General features: G+C 41.9%; 2 protein-coding genes across 6 annotated transcripts; one reads left to right on the top strand and one right to left on the bottom strand.

The window, feature by feature from the left end:
* The first annotated feature begins 56 nt into the window (after positions 1 to 56).
* Positions 57 to 6,934, top strand: luc7l (LUC7-like (S. cerevisiae)). 5 transcript variants are annotated; one of them, XM_039616226.1, is made up of 12 exons: positions 57 to 279; positions 1,818 to 1,888; positions 2,221 to 2,304; positions 3,010 to 3,104; positions 3,238 to 3,336; positions 4,127 to 4,237; positions 4,366 to 4,509; positions 4,618 to 4,794; positions 4,933 to 5,021; positions 5,102 to 5,131; positions 5,243 to 5,404; positions 5,675 to 6,934. In XM_039616226.1, the coding sequence occupies exons 3-12, from the start codon at positions 2,295 to 2,297 to the stop codon at positions 5,814 to 5,816; spliced, it is 1,059 nt and encodes a 352-aa protein (XP_039472160.1). In that variant the 5' UTR covers positions 57 to 279; positions 1,818 to 1,888; positions 2,221 to 2,294; the 3' UTR covers positions 5,817 to 6,934. The 5 variants fall into 5 exon arrangements, with proteins under 5 accessions (XP_039472160.1, XP_031595203.1, XP_039472162.1 ...); XM_031739343.2 differs by lacking the exon at positions 2,221 to 2,304; XM_039616228.1 differs by having other exon boundaries at positions 2,262 to 3,104.
* eps8l1b (eps8 like 1b) lies at positions 6,930 to 19,895 on the bottom strand. Its single transcript, XM_031739338.2, has 19 exons — positions 19,778 to 19,895; positions 18,719 to 18,812; positions 18,484 to 18,642; positions 18,200 to 18,349; positions 18,004 to 18,086; positions 16,673 to 16,785; positions 16,382 to 16,428; positions 16,169 to 16,298; positions 15,990 to 16,078; positions 15,835 to 15,909; positions 14,359 to 14,507; positions 13,376 to 13,520; positions 13,002 to 13,042; positions 12,802 to 12,904; positions 12,527 to 12,652; positions 12,251 to 12,404; positions 11,545 to 11,710; positions 11,273 to 11,405; positions 6,930 to 7,886 (listed from the first exon to the last, which is right to left on the bottom strand). The coding sequence occupies exons 2-19, from the start codon at positions 18,746 to 18,748 to the stop codon at positions 7,800 to 7,802; spliced, it is 1,980 nt and encodes a 659-aa protein (XP_031595198.1). The 5' UTR covers positions 18,749 to 18,812; positions 19,778 to 19,895; the 3' UTR covers positions 6,930 to 7,799.
* Positions 19,896 to 21,078: the final 1,183 nt, after the last annotated feature.

Genomic DNA, 21,078 nt, shown 5'->3' with positions numbered 1-21,078 from the left:
TCAGTCGGAATTTGGGGACTTCCTGGTTTAGCGAGGCTACAGAATAGTTTCGTCATTTCCCGGATATTGGACGGAAACGGGCGAGTTGAAGAAATAGAGGGAGAAACGGCAAAGGAGATGCTTGGATAAATAAATTCTCAAATAAGCCGATCAAACAGAGGAACAGTTTTCAAGTTGATTGACTTTTATCTAACGCTTTCGACGGAAGAACAACAGTAATGTCTGCCCAAGCTCAAATGAGAGCTTTGCTCGACCAGCTGATGGGAACAGCGAGGGACGGTGAGTTGCTGTAGCATGCTAGCCGAGCTAGCTAGCTAGCTAGCCAAGATGGAGCCACTGCTGTGGCTGGCTTGTGTTGGCGTGTGATGGACAGAGCTGCATGAATGGATGTACTGCAGAGGGCTGTGGGACAAAGTAACGTTATATTCAGGCAGCCTGTTAAGGATTAATGTGAGGATTTAATGTTTGCATCCAACGTGGCTCATCGTAGTTTAATAGGTTGTAGTTTCCCTTTTATTACTTCTAGGTTTTACTAAATTCCTAGCTTGTAATGTGCGTTAGCTAAACCTAGCTACTTGTTGTGGACTGTGAGGCGCCAAGCTAGGAAGCATTGGACAGTGTACAAGAATATATTCCTGACGTTAGTTATTTTTAATAGTAGTAAGTATATCTACTGTATTTATACGGCATATTTATATAGTTTAATTGACATAATTTTAACCCTTGTGCGGTGTTTGGGTTTTCAGTGTTTAGAAGGAGAAAAAGTATTCTTCCTTCCTTGCTTACAATAACGTAACACTGTAAACTTACCCCATGTATATCTTGGATAATATATTTTCGGATAAAAATGTTTTTCCACCCATATTTTCTGATAGATATTTCTTTATTACATTTTGTCACTAAAACGAGTATCACGTTTGTTCATAACTGTGCTCTTACAGGTGAATTCCATGTATGTGGTCAGTACTGCTTGGATTTGAGATAAAGTAAACCTGTCAGAAACCTGTGAGATTAAGTATCTTTGCATTAGTCGTTATGTCTGTATTGATTAAATAAAGAGTAATCTAACACCAAACAAGGGTTAAACGATAAACAGACCTTAACTTGTAGTCGGTCTGCCAGTACTGCTAAAAGCAAAATGAACCACTTTTCTAAAGGAACAAAATGTTTTAGCTCATATACTTGATAATAAAACAGTTATGAGATTAACTCGATAAAAGATTTTATTTAAGAAGAACCTGAGTACAATACTTTGCTCGTGACTTTTGATTATTGTAGTAATGAGTGGAAAAACGTCCTAAATGAAGTGTTTTGTTTTTTACTAGGTCCCAGCCATTTGGATACAAACATTAATTGGCAAATAATATAACCCGATTTAGTCCCATAGTTGGGATTAATTGAAAGTGTAATACATCATTACAGCAGCATATTAGAGTAGAATAAATAGATGCAGCATAACCTGTAACAATGGTGCTGTGCAACGGTAGAAAAACATGTATAATACACGCCTGAAGAAGCGTAATTTAAATGTATGTGTGTGTGTGTATATATATATATATATATCAGCTGTCAGGTCTGACTACAGTTTCTTGCAGCCCTGCCGTTTTATAAATATTTTATTCTGACAGCTGGTTGTGTAAAATTTGGAGCTCTGAGCCTTTTTTCTTTTTTTTTTAACAAGTTGAGCTTTAGAGTAAGAGTGAATTTGTGTGGTGAGCTTGTGGGTGTATGTGTGATGAGATATGATATCAAATTCTTCCCATACTTTTGTTGCATACAGACTGAACAATTGTGGCCCCTTTATTTTATTCATTAAGGTTCAGTGTATCTTTGCCAGCCTACATCAATCTGCAAAGGAGTTGCAGAAAAGCCTCATGTTCATCGAGCCGTGAGTCACACATAATTTTTAAAGCTGTTATGGTGAATATCCAAACAATTTGTTTGCCTTCCGGAAGTTATTGTAGCCTTTTTTTTTTTCTTAAAAAAAAAAAAATCACACAAATGGGTAAATCTTCAGTGGCACTAGTATTACTATTTGAAGTAGTATCACACAGCTTGAGCTAAGACGTCTGGTCGCAGTCCAAACGAGCAGTTTTCGATTACACGTCAGTTTTTAGAAGGCAATTTTAGCAGTCAGTCCACACACAGAAAAAAAAAAAAAAACTTTGCACACAGCATTTACAATCTGACTTGTGTATGACTCCCAACTTCTTACTACAGGTGTGCGCAAGAAAACTGTTCCCATTTATACTTTTCTACAGCGGGTTTAAAATTCTGCAGCTGAGGTCTTGAAGATGCAGAAGGGTACAGTATGTGGTGCAAGTCGCAGTGTGTATAACCTAAATTTTTTTCCTTGGATTTCTTTTGCATCCTTGTTTTGAATTTCCTTTGAATGTTCACAGTTATAAATAAAGGCTTGGCTGGAACATTTGATTTAAATTTTAAAATCTCTATTTGTAGTCCTTGTGGCCATCTTCCATTTTCTAATGAAAATGATGCAACATTAAGGTAGCTGTTGTACTTGACACGACTTAACTGAAACCTAAATTGTATTATTATAATGTTATGTTGCACCCCTGCCAGCCCAATCCTTTGACCCTCCATATTTACAGAGTGGGCGTTGAGCCTTATAACAAGTTAACTGAGTTGAGGCTCTGATAATAACACATTTGAGGCTTGGGTAAGGTAAGCACTAAGGATAAGAAAAAAGTACCACACACATACAAAGCAACCTTTATTACTGCATTAATACATTAATATAGTCCAGTAGAGGCACATTTACTCTACTAATGGATACCTGTAATGTTACACTAATAAAGTACAATGAAAACCCTGACAAGCAGCAATATACAAAATAGTTTTGATTCATTTGGATGGGTACAAAATATTTAAATGGAACTGTGGTATGTAGTACAATTACATTAATATATATTGAAGCACTGGATACCTCGCCACTGTTATCGAGTATGTGAGGGCTGTCTCACTGGTTCTTCTTTTGGGCTGTTTCAGGGGATGAGACGCGGCAGAGGGTCAAGTTCACTGACGAGCGAGTCTGCAAAAGTCACCTTCTCAACTGCTGCCCACATGACATCCTCTCTGGAACTGTAAGTTAGACGAGCTTCAGATTTGACCCAAGTGTCTTTAACTTTCCAGTCCTTTTTTTTTTTTTACATTATAATTTCTTTATATTTGAGTTTATGCAACATAACTCATGTCTGTCTGTGTTTTTGGTGATAGCGCATGGACCTGGGGGAGTGCACTAAGATCCATGACCTGGCACTTCGGGCTGATTATGAAATTGCCTCCAAGGAGAGAGACCTATTCTTTGAGCTCGATGTAAGTGAAGTTCCTTTTATTAATAATGGAGATGTCTTCAATGTAGAATTTGGTTGAAGTTGCTGGCTTTGTAGCTGACTTAGTGGTGGTGGTGGGGGCAATAATGGTTCCACAAAGCTGGAACGATTATTGGCCAGAATCTGGAGGCACTGGAGTGAGTGAGGGACAGGAGGTGACTGAACAAACTGCTCTCCATCATGGACAGCCCATCTCACACGCTCCACTCCACACGACTGAGGCAGCAGAACTCCTCCCTTAAAATGATTTAACCCCGCTTTCAAAAACAGTGCTGAATCTCTTCTTTCCGCGACAGGTGAACATACCTGTCATGCCTCAGATTCCACACACGTTTATGTTTTATACATTCTTGCAACTGTTTCCCTGATTTATTGTGTGCAGACTGTGCAACTTGCATTAATAAATAATCTTAGACTTTTCACTTTTCTTTAACTCATTTATATGTTTTATTTTCTTTGTTTTTCTTATCAGTGTTGTGCATATTAAAAAAAAATTGCTTTTTCTCACGGTTTAAGGCCCTGGGCATGCGCTTGTGACACTTTTACTTGACAATAAATATATAAACATAGTTAAAGTGTATTATTTGTATTCTTTATCTTGCTGCTGTAACGCAATAATTTCCCTTGTGGATCAATAAAGCGTCTATCTATCTATCTGTCTTGCAAGTCAGCACCATCTGTGCCAAAAGTGTTTTTGAAACGGTGCGAGTGCAAATCAAAACAAGAAAGTAAGTGACTGCTGAGTGTGTTAATAAAAGGTCTTGCTCCTACAGGCAGTGGATCACCTAGAGTCTTTTATTGTGGACTGTGATCGGAGGACAGAACTGGCTAAGAAGCGCCTGGCTGAGACCCAAGAAGAGATCAGTGCAGAGGTGGCAGCAAAGGTGAATGATGCAACATTTTTATGCTTCGTAAAGTCTGGCTTTCGTTACGCAACATCCAGTGAACCCTGTCAGTGTGTTTTTCGCTCAACATAACAGGTGTCGCTTGTGTTGGTGTGGCTGTTTTGCAGGCAGAGAAGGTGCATGAGCTGAATGAGGAAATAGGAAAGCTCCTGGCCAAGGCTGAGCAGCTCGGAGCTGAGGGCAATGTGGATGAGGCTCAGAAAGTCCTGCAAGAGGTGGAAAAGGTCCGCACGAAGAAGAAGGATGCAGAGGTAAGGAATGAGCTCTTAGAGCTTCAAGCTTGTGGTGCTTTCCGTCTCTTAATTCTCTGAACTTCTGACATCTCGCTGTCTCCTGTATTCCCTCTTGAACCTTTTCAGGAAGAATACAGAAACTCCATGCCAGCCTCAAGCTTTCAGCAGCAGAAGCTTCGGGTGTGTGAGGTGTGCTCTGCTTACCTTGGTCTCCATGACAACGACCGTCGTTTGGCTGACCATTTTGGCGGGAAGCTTCACCTTGGCTTCATTCAGATCAGAGAAAAGCTGGACCAACTAAAGGTGTGTATACCTTGTTTACAGCCAACTCATAAAAACATGAGTGACATGGGGCTGAATACGCACAAGAAAGGGAAGATGATGTCAAGGCTTTAGATATTTGTTTGTTTTGATTTGATTTGATTTATTTATTTTTATCAGAAAACTGTGGTCGAGAAGCAAGAGAAGAGGAATCAGGAGCGCTTAAAGAGACGAGAAGAAAGGGAGAAGGAGGAAAGGATGAGGAGGAGGTGAGTGCCGATGTTAAAATTCAGATGACATTTATAGCAGTGCGTGTTTTACTGTTTAACTCTGTGGTTTTATTTTATAGGACCAGATCACGGAGCAGAGAGCACAGAAGGTAAGGAAGCTCCCTCTTCGATCTGTCAGTTAGTTCTTTCCAGTCTTTTATGAGTCAGATTTGTTCTGCTCAAGTGAGCTAACGAAATATGCCGTCTGCTGTCTTTGACAGGTCCCGTTCTCGTGACCGCAGAAGGAGACGCTCACGCTCTTCGTCACGAGACAGGCGCCGTTCCCGCTCACGCTCTAGGGAGAGGAGGAGGCGGCATCGCAGCCGATCCCGCTCACGCAGCCGAGGACACCGTCACAGCCACGAGCAGAGCTCCAGACACAAGTAAACACAGACGAAAACCCTTCTTAATCTATACGCCCATGAAAGAAGCTAAGCAAACACATGGCGATCTGTGGGACACTGATTGCGTCACCGATGAAAAGTCAGTGAAAATAAAAGGAAACAACAATTACATGGGCTTTTTTTTTTGAGTCCTTTATCCAGCTCAAGCTTGTGTTTTGGCATTTTACACATACAATTCTTGTCTTTTTTTCAACTGCTCTTTTGATTCTGTGTTACTAACCTTAATATTCATATCGTTTTGTCACTCAGGTCGTCCAGAGATCGAGAGCGCTCGTCCAGGGACCGTGATCGCTCCTCCAGAGACCGGTCACGGGAGCGAGACAGAAGGGATGGTATGAATGGCAGGTCGGATTCCCGCAGGGCAGACGACAGAGACATGGGGGACCTCTGAAGACCAAACTCCATCCATGACGACAACGCCACAGCCTCCTCCCGTCTGTCCATTTATAATATCCTAATGTTAAACACAGCCCTTGCCTTGACCCCCACCCCCACCCCCATGTGTTCCCGCCTGCCTCCTTTCTTTGCTTTAGTGCAGCCAGAGTGCACACCTACTATCAAGTATAAAATGGAGTTTGTTTTTTTTCCCTTTCTTTTTTTTTCTTGTTTTTTTTAAATAGCATCAGATACATCTGATTGTTTTTGGATTTGGCGGGTTATTGGTCAGTAGTGGAGTGTACTCTTAATACCCACATCTGTAACTCGGTGGCTTGTCTGTATCCAGTCCATCCCTTGTCTTGTTACTGCCCTGAAATGTGTCCACTAGAAAAGGCGAACTGATCTGCTGGACTGGAGCATAAAAATGTGACTGGTCCATGTTCTTTTTATTATTATCTGATGGTCTTTTGATAAATAATAAAAAAAAAAAAATCTGTCTGTAAATATATTCTAGGCTGACTAATTGTCTGAAAAAGCCTAGTCTTGTCAAGTAGTTTTTTTTAATTTGTTTTTTTCCCTCCTCATCTCCCTCCTTGAAGATTTCGTTTCGCTGTTTCAGTGCAGTTCTCGAATGTCTGTCTACATAATGGTTTTCAGTACTTAGTTCTCTAAAACCCACTTAAAGTTTCAAATTCAAAGGTTTTAAAGATGTTAGCATTAGTATCCAACTTGCCTCCCTTTTTTGTCTTTTTTTTATTATTATAAGTGATCAGGTTACAGGTGACTTTCTTCAGTATAAGTAAAATCTGATCTGTATTGGTGGCAAGTCTCTTTATCATTTCTTTCTATCTTGATTTCTTTTTAACATACTGCAAATAAACAATATCTTTAGAATTTGTGTCGGCATGTGAAGCAGTAGGTTCAGAAATGATCAAGTTCAGATCTACTTACCTTTGAGTGACAAATTTAAACATTTTTTGGCCCAACTTGGACAGATTTCTTCTCCAATATGATTAAATGCGATCAGGTTTTAATGGATGCACTACTTTACCTAATGTGTGAAGTCATATCTGTTTGTTCTGCTGGAAACCTTTCTTTAAAGTCTCAATTAAAAAACGAAAAAAAGCACCATTTGAAATTTTATTGTGTGTTGAATTGTGTTGACAAGGTCGTGTCATTGTTAAGATGTGTTACTAATGGCTGAATTTTTACAAATGTGTATTACAAAGATAAATACATTTCATTTAAGTTAATTAGGCAGAGAAGAAGACAGCTGTCACACTAAAATGAACATGCATTGCAAACACAAGGCACTTCAGTGTTAAAATATTTAAGGGGGATCTCTTACGCTCTTTTCCATTTTTTAGATTTATTGCATTCTACTGGAGAACCACTGCAAGATTCACAATTCAGATTAATTCTTATTTTTCTTATACTGGGCTTTAGTCCAACACCTCAGTTCATCCTGGAACAAACCACTCTAGCTTCCTTTCCCCTCTCTTTAACCCAGCCTTCTTCTGATTGGCTGGCCCTTGCAATCAGAGGGTTTAAACAGCCTGAGTGTGTACCTGAGGTATATTATATTTGCACTATTATACAAAGCCAAGAGTAGGAAAAAAAATGCCTAAAAGTTGGCGGAGCCCTCTGAAATCTGACCTTTTGACTCCTGCTTTACTTGTACGTGCCCCAATCTCTGAAACTTTGTCCATGTTTAATATGAGCATCCACAAAAAACACTGTAACTGTACATATATGGCGTAAAATAAGGAAAAGCAAAATCAGTCCCCTTTAGTTTGCATGGCACCTGGTTATATTAAAATCCCACGTCTCATTTTGCTGGCAGAAAGCTCGGTTTTGACATCAGGTAATAATACCGTAATGACCCTCGTGGCGTGATTTAATGTTAGATAGCCAAGTTACTGCCACGTGTTTGGTCTCTGGGGACGGGAAAACACAGTCCTTCATGTAACGCTCTTCACGATGTGGATGCTGTTCCTCACAATGTACTGCTCTCCAGCTTCAGATCGACCTTCATTTTCTGTTTCTCCATGACTGCCTCCAGCTCTGTGGCCCTTCTGGCGTCCTGTAAAAAGTAGAAATCAATTTAGACTGTGTAGCTATGAGATGAAAAGTATCAGCTGTTTACAGTAATTTAAACCTCGTGCTACCGAGTCCAGGCCTTCTGCTCAACAATGACATTTTTTGTGAAATCCATACAGAATACATATTTTTTCTTTTTTTAATAGCCTGTCAGCACACACAAAATATGGGACAAATCTCACAAAAACTAGAGATAAAAGCCGATAAAAGCCAAAATAATTATGTTGGCCTTAATTACCATATATGTATATATATATGTATATATATATATATATATATATGGCAAAAACATTAAGAGTAAAAACAAAAAAGATTATTATCATTTCACCATCACCCAAGACCACGTTCTATCTATCCATCTATCCATCTATCTATCTATACATAAAATATGCTACACTTTTGCATTTTTAATGTCTCTTAATCTTTTCCTGAATTATAAGACTCTTGCAGGGCAATCTGGATGGCAAGTTGGACTTGAAAATAAGAATCTTGTTCTGTTTGGATTAGACTGTCTGCTGATCCGAACATATAAAATGTTCTCAGTTCAGCATGAAAGATATAAGATGAATGAAAATATGTTAAATGTAAGTAAGTACCTCTAAGTCAGGCATGTCCAAAGTCCGGCCCGCGGGCCAATTGCGGCCCGCGGTCCAGTTTTAATTGGCCCGCAAGTAATTTTATAAATAGAATAGAAAATGGCCCGCACTTCAACTTTTGCTTGAGTTTATTGCACTTCTTAGTTTTAACACCAGGGGGAGCTGCTGTTGATCAAGGCAGTTGCTCCACCAAAAAGGACAATCACAGAAGAAATTTACCCCCAAGATACCAAACATGGCAGAACCAAAGAAGCAAAAGGTAGAAAGTGAGTGCAGAAAATTTCAGACACGGTGGGAAAGTGAATATTTCTTCAAAGAATTCAAGGGGACGTGTGTCTGTTTGATCTGCACTGAAACTGTGGCAGTTATGAAAGAGTATAATGTACGACGTCATTATGAAACCAAACATCAGGCCTATGCATCCTACACTGGTGCTGAGCTGAGCAGAAATTAAAGCAAAGGGTAGCTATCCTGCGGGGTCAGCAACAGTATTTTTTTCGTGCTGAAATTGTCCAGGAAAAGGCTCCAATAGCAGCTATCAGGTCGCCCAACTCATCGCAGGACATGGCAAGCCTTTTTCAGATGGAGACCTCATAAAACGCTGCCTCGTTAAAGTCACCGAAATAATGTGCCCGAAAAAAGTGCAGGACTTCAACAACGTCAGCATGTCCAGAAATACAGTTGTGCGACGCACTGAAGACTGTCAGCCAACATTAAACTGCAACTGTCTGATAAAGCTGTGCTTTTGATTTTTACTCCATCGCATGCGATCCGAGCACTGATGCCACAGACACCGCACAGCTGCTAATTTTTTGCGGGGAGTGGATGAGAGCACGAGCGCTTTAGGTGAGTAAAAAATATATTCCACAGTACACGTGTGTTAATATGCATGCATGTGCAGGTGCACATCTTCAAATATCAATAATGCGCATCAATTCTGTCACTACCCTGCTTTTGCGCACCACTTTCTTATATGCGTTTTTCATGTTAACACACAGAGTACACACCGCTGTGCACAGCGCACGCACACACAAAGTCAGCTGATCTCCTCTGATGCAGATCTGCTCCTTGATCAAGTGACATTTGTCTGGATTTTTGGCACGAGTGGCGTACGATCAGCACCGCGGCTGGATGGCCCGATTTACATACCCAGCGCAGCTGATACTCACCAGAATAATTTACTAAAATTATATGGACTCATGTTATTAAGTCCAGTTCAGTCTGTTAATGTTGATAATCGTTTCAAACGAACGTTAATAGATGTTTTGCTAAGCCTAATAACGTAAATAACAAACTTGAAATGTACCCGTCCCATTTTCCCCTTTATTGTTTTTTCTCTGTGCTGTAAATCTTCTGTCCAAGAAGAAATCTGCTGCTGTTCTGAGAATGAGCTACCAAAGCTTTTTCTGAATAAATCAATAAAGATCCATTTATGGAAAGCTGTGATGAAGGCAGTTTTGTCTTTAATTATATTCAACAATATAACACATTTGACCACTTTTAAGTGATTTTTAATACAGTAAAGTTAAGGTTATATGTCACACAGTGGAAAATTGTGTTTTTTATATTTTGTTTTGAATCAGACTGTGTATTGCTACATAGTGATTTTATTTGCATGTTTTATTGTTATAGTGCTATTGCATGATTGTTTATTGATGTTCTTATTGCATGATTTTATCCCCATATTTATACTGTGTTTTGTGTCGCTGTATAGCATTCTTTTTTATTCCACTGTGGATTGGACAGATAATTGCGTGCACCTGTGAGGTGGGGGCGTGCCCCCGAGGTGACCTATTGGCCGCCAAACGGACTTAAGGGAGATGGTGTGCGCAAAGACGGGAGAGAGACACATGAACAGCGAAGAACAGGAAACCGAACGTGTGGTGCAGACGAGCACATGTATAGAAGGACTGGCCTGCCTGTGAGGCGTTGCGAGACTTCCGGCGATCCAGTTCCGACGGACAGAATAGTAACAGCGGGAGGCGATGTGTGAAATCCACAGAAGGCAGAGGGGACGCCTCTGCCTGTATCAGGGCCGGGCTATGAGGGAAGCCGTGTGCGGACGCGGAGAGCGGCTGGACTGCACGGCCATGCGCTGCCAGGTGGGGATGGGAGCCTCCTCCCTGGCCTTCTGCCGTCGAGATTTCCCCATCCTGGAAGAGGGGCCCCCTTCTGTCTCTTTCAGCTAAGGAACATTTGCCCGAGTGTGTGTGGTTGGACATTGGGAATAGAGGACTCTGGGGGGGGAAGTTCTTATCGTATAAAAAGGACATTCATTTAGCTTTGATTTTTTAATTGTATTTTAATCTCTGCCGGCAGGACTTTTAGCGGGTTGTGAACATTTATTTTTTATTGTATAGTGGGGATTTTAACTCCTATTTGTGATTCTGGCTGTTCTTCTTCTAAAAAATAAATGGTGTGTTTAAAGCCGGCCCAGTGTCCGTACTCCGAGCGCTGATTCACTCTCTCCCCTTATGCTTGTATGTATATAGACGTGGTGGCGAAGATTTAGGTCACCAGTTTAGCGGCTACATATATACCTAATTTCTAGTAAGTGGCCCAGCCCCTCCTATATTTTTATGTATGTGGCCCTCAGCGAAAAAAGTTTGGACACCCCTGCTCTAAGTAAATCACAGATTACGCTCATAATTGTGTCTTTGCACCCTGCCAAAAATGATCATGTTTAGTTTTCCTGAAACCCTTAAAAATGTTAATATTGAAGGCTTTGATTTGGTTTTCTTTTTAAAGATATAGCAGTTCCCTTTTGGCTTACCTCTAGCAGTGATCTTTGCACAGCAAGCTGACTGTACACTCTGGCACCCTCCTCTGGAATCACAGATCTCAGCTCTTCCTTGTTGAGAGAGAACAGCTGGGCGCCTGTCAGCACACCCAAACATGACACTGTCCTGAGGGACACAAAACATAATGGACTTCAGAGGATACTCTGGTGGAGCTGCTGCGTTCATCCTTGTAATGGCAAAACACACAAGTAGAGCTAGCATTCCCTGCTTATACACAAAACATGGTTTATCTGCAGTCACTTACGGTTCGCTGAAGCCCTTCCCTCTGAGCCACTCAGCCACCTCCTCTGGAGGAGAGTGGTAGTCAAGGGGGAGGGAGGTGTCTGCAGAGCGAGGGATGACGAGGGGCTTGTTCAGATTGGTCTTTCCATTCGTCAGCCTCTGGAGCAGCTCATCATTGACCAGCGTGACTGGAAAGTTTGGAGATTAAAGAAGTAACGGTCACTCTCATGCTCAAATGATAACATAAATGCAGGACTCAGTGGAGGAAAAACAAAGCTCAAACGTTAATCTTAAAACATGTGAACATGGTTTGAATCCAAAATAATGAATCCATAATTAGGTGATGAGTTATGAGTAGCCTCTCACTTTTTTTGTATCTTTAGCTTTAGAGTTGCATGGAATAGCTCCCTGTTTATGCAGTTTTATTCTTAGTAACATTGCTACAAATAAAATAGAGGAATATATATATTAATACAATAAAGTGTATTTTTTATAAAGCAAGAGTAAGAAGCAGTTGCTCTTCTATTCAGAGGGGAGGTGAGCCACAGCATTTTAGACTCTGCATCCTTGATTTGATTTTTCCACCAGATGCCCTTCCTGACGCAACCACGAAGGGATTTGTGTCTCTTCCAGGAATCAAATTAGGAAATGTTCACCTGTTAGGCAAATGTGCAAACCGCTGCACTACAGAGCCACAGTCTAGGACACATAAAGTTGCAGTCCATTACCTTTGTCATTCTCCTCGACAGCTTGTACATGCTGGTTGTATGATGGCAAGTTGCGTGGGCGCTGTGGGGAGTGGGTGGGGGTGGTTTGGGGCAGAGCAGGGGGGCTGGGTGGGGCAAGAGTGAGAGTCTTGGAAAGTGGAGGCGCAGCTGGAACCTGAAGGAACGTGGAGTACAGAAAAAAATGAATTCGCTCTGACGGAGCGTACAGACGAGAGCAAAGCCATGCTTGTGTGATTTATGTATGCATGTGGGTGGGTGTCTTTTTTGCTTCCTTACACTGGGGGCTTTGTTGTGGACAGGGCTCTCTATGTGAGCCATGGGCTCCAGGATGTTGAAGGGGACGAAGCCGACCTGGTTAAACCGATTACGACACTTCCACCAGCGCTTGGATGACTCGATCACCTGTCAGACACAGAGGGTTGCTGTCACTGCAAATAGCTTTTGTCAAACGATGAATGACAGGACTTTTATGATGGTTCCTTGAGTGCGCCATAAAATGACTTGCTTTACTGTGTGCTTTTACAAACAGTTTGATTGTTTGATTCTGTTACCTCCAGTGTCTCCCCCTGCTGCACCGAAAGCTCACTGCTGTTCCTGGCAATGAAGTCATAACTGCAGCAGTAGAGTCTGTCAGGCCCCGGTGGGAGTGAATCTCTGATAAAACGACACGAACATTGTTTTTATTTAGTCGAGGTTAAAAACAAACCAAAAAAACAGCAGTTCATTAATTTATGTCTTGTAGATGACTTACATGTCATCGTTTGGTGGGCTGAGTGGCTGAGGTGGTTGTTGCTGTGAGATCAAAAAAAAAATTAGACTTCAACACAAGCTAGCACAAAAGGCATAAAATATGTAGAAAAATATAATGAGAAACTAAGGTGTTATTTCAAAAAACCAAAGAACTAACTGTGCACCTTATACCGTTTTTAGCAGGGATGGACAGAAATGTGAGCTGACCCGTTAAAAAGCGGAAACTGTATCTCCACTGTTTACTGTACTTAAGGTTTATTCATGCGTTAGTATGTTAAACCCCTGTCTTGTCCTTTTACACACTCATCCATAGTTACTGTTTCCACTGATGCACGATTAATGACTTCTAAATCACGTTATGGAAGTATTCCACACCTCTTGTTTTTCTCGAAGGGTTTCGAGTTTGTGTTGTGACTCGACCGGATCCTCCCAAACCTGCCCGTCAGGCCTCATGGTTTCTGGCTTCCAGCCATCAAAGAACACGGGGGTGTATGGAGCTACAGGCCCTCGGAGCTGAGAGCTGAGAGAGCAGAACAAGTCACTGCCTTGGCCTTCAGTGAGCTCAACAACCAAAACTATGACAGCTATTCAAGCAGTTTTCATGGATGGAAATTATGACATTGGAATTTCCTCTTGAGGCTTGCTTACAAGATTAAATAAAAAGGCCTTATGTAGATTTGACAGCTAATCCATCAGTTCCCTTTTCTTAACATGAGAAATCAATAAATCCCAAAATGCCTGAAGTTGATTTGTTATGCTTCTTATTATATAAATACTGTCACAATGGAGCCTGATGGAGGGTTTTATTAAACAGGGCCAAACTTTCAATGAAACCCTGAGGGCTCAAAGCTCAGGCTTCAGCTGTCAGCCAATCAGAGAAAAGTTTTGGCTTAAAGTGATAGGACCCTCACCCCGTGTGCTAAAACTGAGGTCCTGTGACAAAAAACTGAAGAAGACAAATGGGGATTACTTTTTGTCTTTCAGTCCAAGAATAAAAATATGGAAGTGGATATGAATAAAAAAAACGTTGCCTTTAATTTCCTGTCTCAAAAAATCTGCTTTTTTCAAAACACAAGTAAAACAAATGATTTAAAGAGAAAGAAAGTACAAAAATATTGCTTGATTTAAACAAAGATGTCGCTCTTCAGCAGATAAAATCTTCAGTGAACCCAAAAATGTAAAAAGGTGACACATAACAATCAAAAGGGGCACAATGCTCCCTTTCCAAAGGCTGTGGCCACAGTTGAGCTTGATACAACACAAGACCGGAGGTTTTTAATGTGCTGGCTTTGGACATTTCTGGAAAATAAAACACCGGTTTCACAACTAGTAAGAGACAGGCGAGCTTTGATACCGACCGAGGGTGTGTCCAGTTGGGTCCCAGCGACGTCCAGAGCTGCCTCTCCTCCTCAGTCAGGGTATCTTGTAGCAGGGACACAGCAGAGCTGGTCAGGGCAGGGCTGGACACGGCGGCTCCGAAAGCCGGTCCTCCTGTTGTTTTTACCATCTGTGCAACATACAGATCAAACAAAATCAGCGCATCTTTTATCCTGTCTTCCTCACCTCACCCATAACCAGGAAATGCCCCCCCCCACCCTGAACCTGGTTCTGCTGGAGGTCACTTCCTGCTAAAAGGCAGTTTTTCCTTCCTACTGTTGCTAAAGTGCTTTTTAAAAGGGGTCATGTGATTGTTGGAGTTTTCTCTATATTATTGTAATTTCTTTACCTCCAATATGAAACGCCTTAAGGCAGTTGTTGTTGGGATTGTCTGGCATTATATAAATTAAACTGAACTGATGTTCCCACATCTGCTATAATAGATCTGGCATTCAAAGTCTTAACAATCGCTGATGGTTCTGGCAAACGGCGACAACAATACCGCCAATTCTTCTCCCCGAGAGCCGAACATCAAACCGCAGATGTAAAAACAAATGTAAAAAGCCTAATGGATACATCTGCACACAAAAGCCAAAGCACACAAGAAGAAGCACACGCACGTCTTTGAGAGACGAGGCTGCGTGTTCCCATTCAGGTGTGTCAGTTTACACAAATCAAACACACCCTTTTCACCCTATTTGATTCATACCTGGGTGGAAAAATTAAAGCACATTCTTTGAAATATTCCTTTAATTTCTGCTAACTCACAGTGCATCATCATGAGTGATGTTGATACTTTAATGAAGGGCATTGGACATTTCCATGAAATGAAAGTAAATAAATGATAATCTAAAGACACTTGATTTCTAAAAAAAGCAGCCAGAAATAGCCCACCTTTTTTTCCCAGATGGAACTTACCAATGTCCTAATTTAAAACAGGTGTCGAGGGACAACAAAGTGGCCTTTCTGGTGTCGAGACAAGCTCAAATCTAAACCAAATGTTTGAGAGATATGCACCAACAACCCCTGCCCGCATAGAAATGCAGCCAAGGAAACTGCGTAGATCAAACAAATGCTGCATTTTTTGGTGATTTTCAATCAGGCCGCTGTGCAGGGAACTGCCCTGTGTAAACACTGAATAGAAGCTGTAGCTTCTGACAACATCGCTGAACTACTCTGAAGACTTTCCATTATTTTGACATGACACATGCTTACAGTTCTGCACTGATGTCCACTAATATGAACAAAAACGCTGCCTCATTGGGCCTTCAAGCAGAGAATGTGTCTTTTGAGTCTAGGCATTTACCCCCCGTTGACTTTGCCCCCGCATGGCATTACGTGTCACATGGATTTATTTGAAGAGGTTGGTCATGCTCCCCTGCAGTGAAAGACAACACCTCATATTTACAGCAATAGCAACAACAGTTGCTGAGGTAGAGTTTATAACCCTGACTCACCATATCCAGAGGCTTGAACACATGGTGAATGAGGTCCTCTGAAGAAGGATTGGTGATGGTTGATTTCAGGCGAGCCTGAGAAATGAACAGAGGCGATGAATATGCAGCTGCCATGAGTAAGCAAATAATGAAGCTGGACTTGATGGTATACATACCAAGAGGCTGAAGCAATATTTGAATTTCTGGAAGATATCAACGAATTCCCCATCTGGTGGAGGGCGAGCTTTCGTGGCGAGTAGCTCGTCTGTTGTTTGGGAACAAAATATAACAGCAGTTGGTGGATATGTTGCTTCAAACTAGAGAAACTGGAGAAATCTATGCATCTCCTTCTTACCTTCAGTGCTTTGCTTTTTACTTTTCTTCTTCTTCTTCTTTCTTTGGTTCAGCACCGTTGCAGCTTCAGCAGTCTGCTGCAGCTTGCCCATGAAGGCCTCGATGTCGTCGAAACAGTGATTAAGGATCCCCTGAGGAAAGAAGAATTGCCTTCGTTACATGAAAAGCAGCCAAAAGTGGCGACAAAAGACACAAAAGAGATGAGCTGGCTTACCACTTCTCTCTCCGCTCGCAGGAAAGAGATATCAGGTCCGCCATTTGCTGTCGTGAAATAGAGCAGGGGACTCAGTTTATCCATGTTCATTCATCTCTGCACTTCCCAAAGCCACCCTCTCACAAACACAAGCTGACAAAGCCATCTCTGTGCTCTGGAGAGACGTTTGCCTCGAATACCTGTCGCTTCTCTCCTTTCCTCCCGCTCACTTTCCCAACCCTTCTGAATCATTCTGAAGCACTACTGAACAGGCATGCATGTGGAGAAAGAAGTCTTCTTTTTTTTTCTTACCTCTGGGTCCAGGGTAAGGTGGAGGGTTGACAGGTGGGGGATTAGGAGCATGCAGCATGGGAGGATTTGGTATATTATAGGGGTCCAACATATCTCCTCCACTCTGATTGAGCCTGCGGGGCGAGAGGAGAGATTGAGTGCTTCTCCCACAACACAGCACTACGGGTTAAAAGGCGATAACAGTGTTTTTGTTGATGATGGTGCAGGTGTACACTCAGCACCAGCAAATGAAACGCCCTTCAGCAAGGGCTCGAGAAGTCATATTAACAAGCTCACATTTAATGCCGTAACAGCAGCATCCTCTTGGTAAGAGCTCCAAACAGCTCTATGAGTGCAGTGCACTCCTAAATCAACGCGGCATTTCTAAGATTTAACTCTTTCCCTTATAAAGAAGACATCTGAAGACCTCCCCAGCACTCTTAATGATGGGTTTTGACACCTCAGTATATATCAATAAAGATGTGGTTTTACGACCAGTAGAACAGTTTCCAGGTTTTTCCAAGGGTAGCTCCGTAAACAGGGACCACTCTCACTAACTTCTAATGCAAACCCAGTCATTTTTGTCCAATAAGCAGGTCTGAAATATGACAGAAAGGAGCTTCGAAGGTTACTCCCAGTAGGCTTACAAGGGGTAAAGAGTTAATCCTCCAGCCCTTATCCGACCATGAAGAAAGAGTGAACATCCTAATTTTGCGTACTCGTTTCCACGCTAAACACAAACACGTTACATTAGCAAGCAATAAAAAGAGTGAGTCTGCCTTCACTTTTTTATCCAAAAAAATGCAAGTAACCTAACAGTGATGAGTTCACCTTTTTAGAAATATTAATTAAATTCAGATGTAAATACAAAAGGCTCCTGCTGTGTCTCTTACCACATGTCTCTGCCCTTCACGTGTCCTTTAAATAGAAATGTTCTCAAAGCCAGATTACGCCTGGAGCCTTCGCCTCTGCTCCCTTTGCGTTCTCTACTCTCCGTCACAATGGCCTTGCTATCTCTGTCACACCTTCTTAAGTTATGTAGAAACCGGTAGAACGAGTCTTTCGCTTGCTCTCTCTCAGCTGTTTATACTGTTTGTCCTCCCTCTCTCTGCCTCCACACAGGTGGATGGCAACACAAAGCTGCTTTGACTCAGTGGAAAAATGCGACATAATGACAAAGACGGCGAAAATCAAACTGCTTTAAATGGGATGTGGGTCTGAGTTTCCTTTTTGTGGCTGCCAATTAAACTCCACCCATGCAATGTGATTGTGAACACAGAAGCATGCTCTCCCATTAAAACCGTGCCGAGAAATGCACTTCCGTGGGTGCGTGATTATGACAGTCACTGTACCTGTGGTCATCAGGGGGCAGCTTACTCTTGCTGGCGGTGGAAGTCGAAACTGCCAACGTGACTTCGTCGCAGATTTGCTCTGCCTGTTTAAAATGACAACATGTAAGTGGCATCACTGGTAAAACCTGATGCAAATAGACCCTATGACTCATCCAGGACAACACTTGGGGAAACTCCTCGTGCCGTCAGCACTCACCTTCACCGTTTCACAGTTAAAGAAGTGGATGTCCGGCTTCTTCTGATCTGCACCTTGGCAGACTAACATAAGGAGGGATGGGAAGTGTTTTTCTGTGTTAGGAGCTTCACAGCGGAAGATGGATCTGAAGGCGTAGCTCTCCAGCTCGTCCTGCAAGGGTAGATAGAACTGATGGTCATTGTGGATGCAAATATGTGTGGTATTTCACAGCTGAGCACATTTAAATCTCTTCATCATCCACTGAGCCGCTCATAACCTGCTAACACTCACGCGCCTGCCCTCACCTGACTCTGTACGTCTCTGAGATAAATGCCCCCTGCTCCTACATCCAGGTACATCTGTTGACTCCATAGCTTTTTATTCTGAGCCAGGAAGGAAAGACGGTTCTGAGCTTCCTCAACGCTCTGCACTTCCCCGTTCTGCAGCGAGAACGTCAGAAGGTGCTGCAAAGTAATGAGGAAGAATGAGCACATGAGGAAAAATGCAAGATAAAAACATCACTCAAGGGAAGGCACTCACTGTGACAAGATGTCGAGTGATGTTTGTCATCTTTTGTCCACTCTGTCAGCTGGGGATGTGTAAGATAAAGCAGCTTTCCTAAAAAATCACAGACCTAGAAAAGGAAGCAGAATACCAGGACCACTCAGAAACACATTCTGGACAGAGTTACGAGTGACATTTGTAGATGGAGAGAGTAACGATGGTGTTGCTTTAACAAGTTATCAGCAGCTCCTACTTCCTAAAGCTAAACAGACTTACTCACAAAAGAAATATCCTCATTCAAATTTGCCCTGCCCCTCCCCTTTTCCAGCTTACGTCTGTCTATCCCAGCTCTGCCTCAGTAACACAGGATTCTGCTGCGTGAGTGACTGAGCGAGCGAGCCGCCCGACCTGTCTGGTAACAGTTCAAAGTATGATACCAACCTCTCTGTTTCTCAGTGACCACTGAACAAGAGTCACCGGCATCAAAGACAGCAAACACTTGGTATAACTTACATGGTTTCACTTAAGAACTCTGCCCACAAAAAAAAATCACTTAACCTCACATTTATAAGCACCCGGTGCCAGCCTGGTGTTGTACGAACATATGAACACTGGGACAGAGCGGTAAGCATGATGATTTGTGCACAAACTATAAGTAAAAGTACTGTTTTGAATCAAGGAAACATTTCTACATCTAAACAAAGCCTTACTTAGCATCCATCCACTATGTTTTTACAAAATATATTCTATGTGCGCAACTTAACTGTATAGATTTGACAGAAAGAGTTGTGGTGTTGTTGATGTTAGGTAAGAAGATTAACACAATCATGCCAGGTTAAGTCACAATTAAGTCAAGTGTCCACAGTGCTTTTGATTTTAGTACATTTTCATAAGCAAACCTTCAAAATCTGAAATGAAAAATACTGAATTACTGGTGACTGTTTAGTTACACCTTCATAAATTACTACGAGTAACCAAGAAACATATACAACATACAACAAAATTAATTACCATACTCATCTAAATGTATTTGAGAGTCAAATAATGAAAGATCTGAGATGTGAGAGACTGGAAATAGATGTCAAATCAACTTACCGTAACTTGGTATACTTCCAGTGCCTGGATCTTGAAGTTAACAGCTGTGTACGTTTGATCCTACAGAAACCAAAACCTGTCTCGAGCCTTAGTGTGACTAGAGGTATCTTACTCACCCTGAAGTATGAAAGCCTTGACAAGCAGAGGTGTGTCACACTGTGGAGTCCCGCCCAGTATTTCACCCCACCTTAAAGATAAAAATATTTGTTCTTTCTCTCTCCTGTACACCTACAGGTGCATTTCACACAGGAACAGGTAAAGGTTAAAATGCAGGCTAGGCTAGGCTGCAGTTGGAAGATAAAGTTGGTGAATGGTGACACAGAGTGAGTGGGTGAAAAAAAAATGCTCAGAGGCCTGAACTGAACCTAGTCGCTGTGCTGCTGGAGTGGGCTGCCACGGAGAGTAACGGGGGGAAGGGAGGTCCATGCAAAGGTGCAGTGTGCAGGAAAATAAAACAAACCACAGATTGGTCAGCTCAGATACTTTTTCATTGTCAGTACTTGAAGCAAATTGTGGGGTGGAAAGGTTTTTGGCTTCTGGGAGGAACATGCCAAAAAAGTTTGAGAATGACAAATGAAACCCTGCAGAGCTGCTGTTTCAGGACCCAAAGAAATCGGGCAATTGAGAAATCACTGACACAGTTCTGATGGGGTCAAAGGGCCACAAATCTTTATCTTTTGCTGTCATGGGAAATTTCTGATGAAGTCAGAATTTCTGCAAGTGAAGAAGATTTTAGGAGTTACTAAAATGACAAGGTTATTTAGTGTGCTTAGCAAAGTAGAGTTGTGTATACTGTTGATAGGTTAGGTAGCTGTGCATGTACATATGAAAGAAGTCATAGGACTCTGTGCAAGCCCATTAAAAGTAGACCCTATGATTCAACAGAACCACCTTTAGCAGCAACAACCTGAAGTAATCCTTTTCTGTGTGACTTTATTGTTGTAGAGGAATTTTGCCCCACTTCTCTTTACAATGTTGCTTCACTTCACTGAAGGTATTGAAATGAATTCACGTACAGCTCTTTTAAGTTTCTGCCACAGCATTGCAATCAGGTTGAGGTCTGTACTTTGACTGGGTCATTACAACACCATGATTCTTTTCTTTTTCAGCCATTCTGTTGTAGATTTGTTGGTGTGCTTGGGTTTCGTCGGCCTGTTGAATTAAAGTGTCTGTGCCAAGCTTTAGCTCCAAACTCAAATCATCACCCGTCCACCACCATGCTTGACAGCTGGTATGAGGTATTTGTGATGATATGCTTAGTTTCCTCCAGAAGATGGTGCTGTGCATCATGGCCAAACTCT

The sequence above is a fragment of the Oreochromis aureus genome, linkage group 8 (assembly GCF_013358895.1).
Source record: "Oreochromis aureus strain Israel breed Guangdong linkage group 8, ZZ_aureus, whole genome shotgun sequence".
In the NCBI taxonomy this organism is placed as follows: Eukaryota; Metazoa; Chordata; class Actinopteri; order Cichliformes; family Cichlidae; genus Oreochromis; species Oreochromis aureus.
Note: the sequence above shows the minus strand (reverse complement) of the source record. Positions and strands in the feature narration are given on the sequence as shown.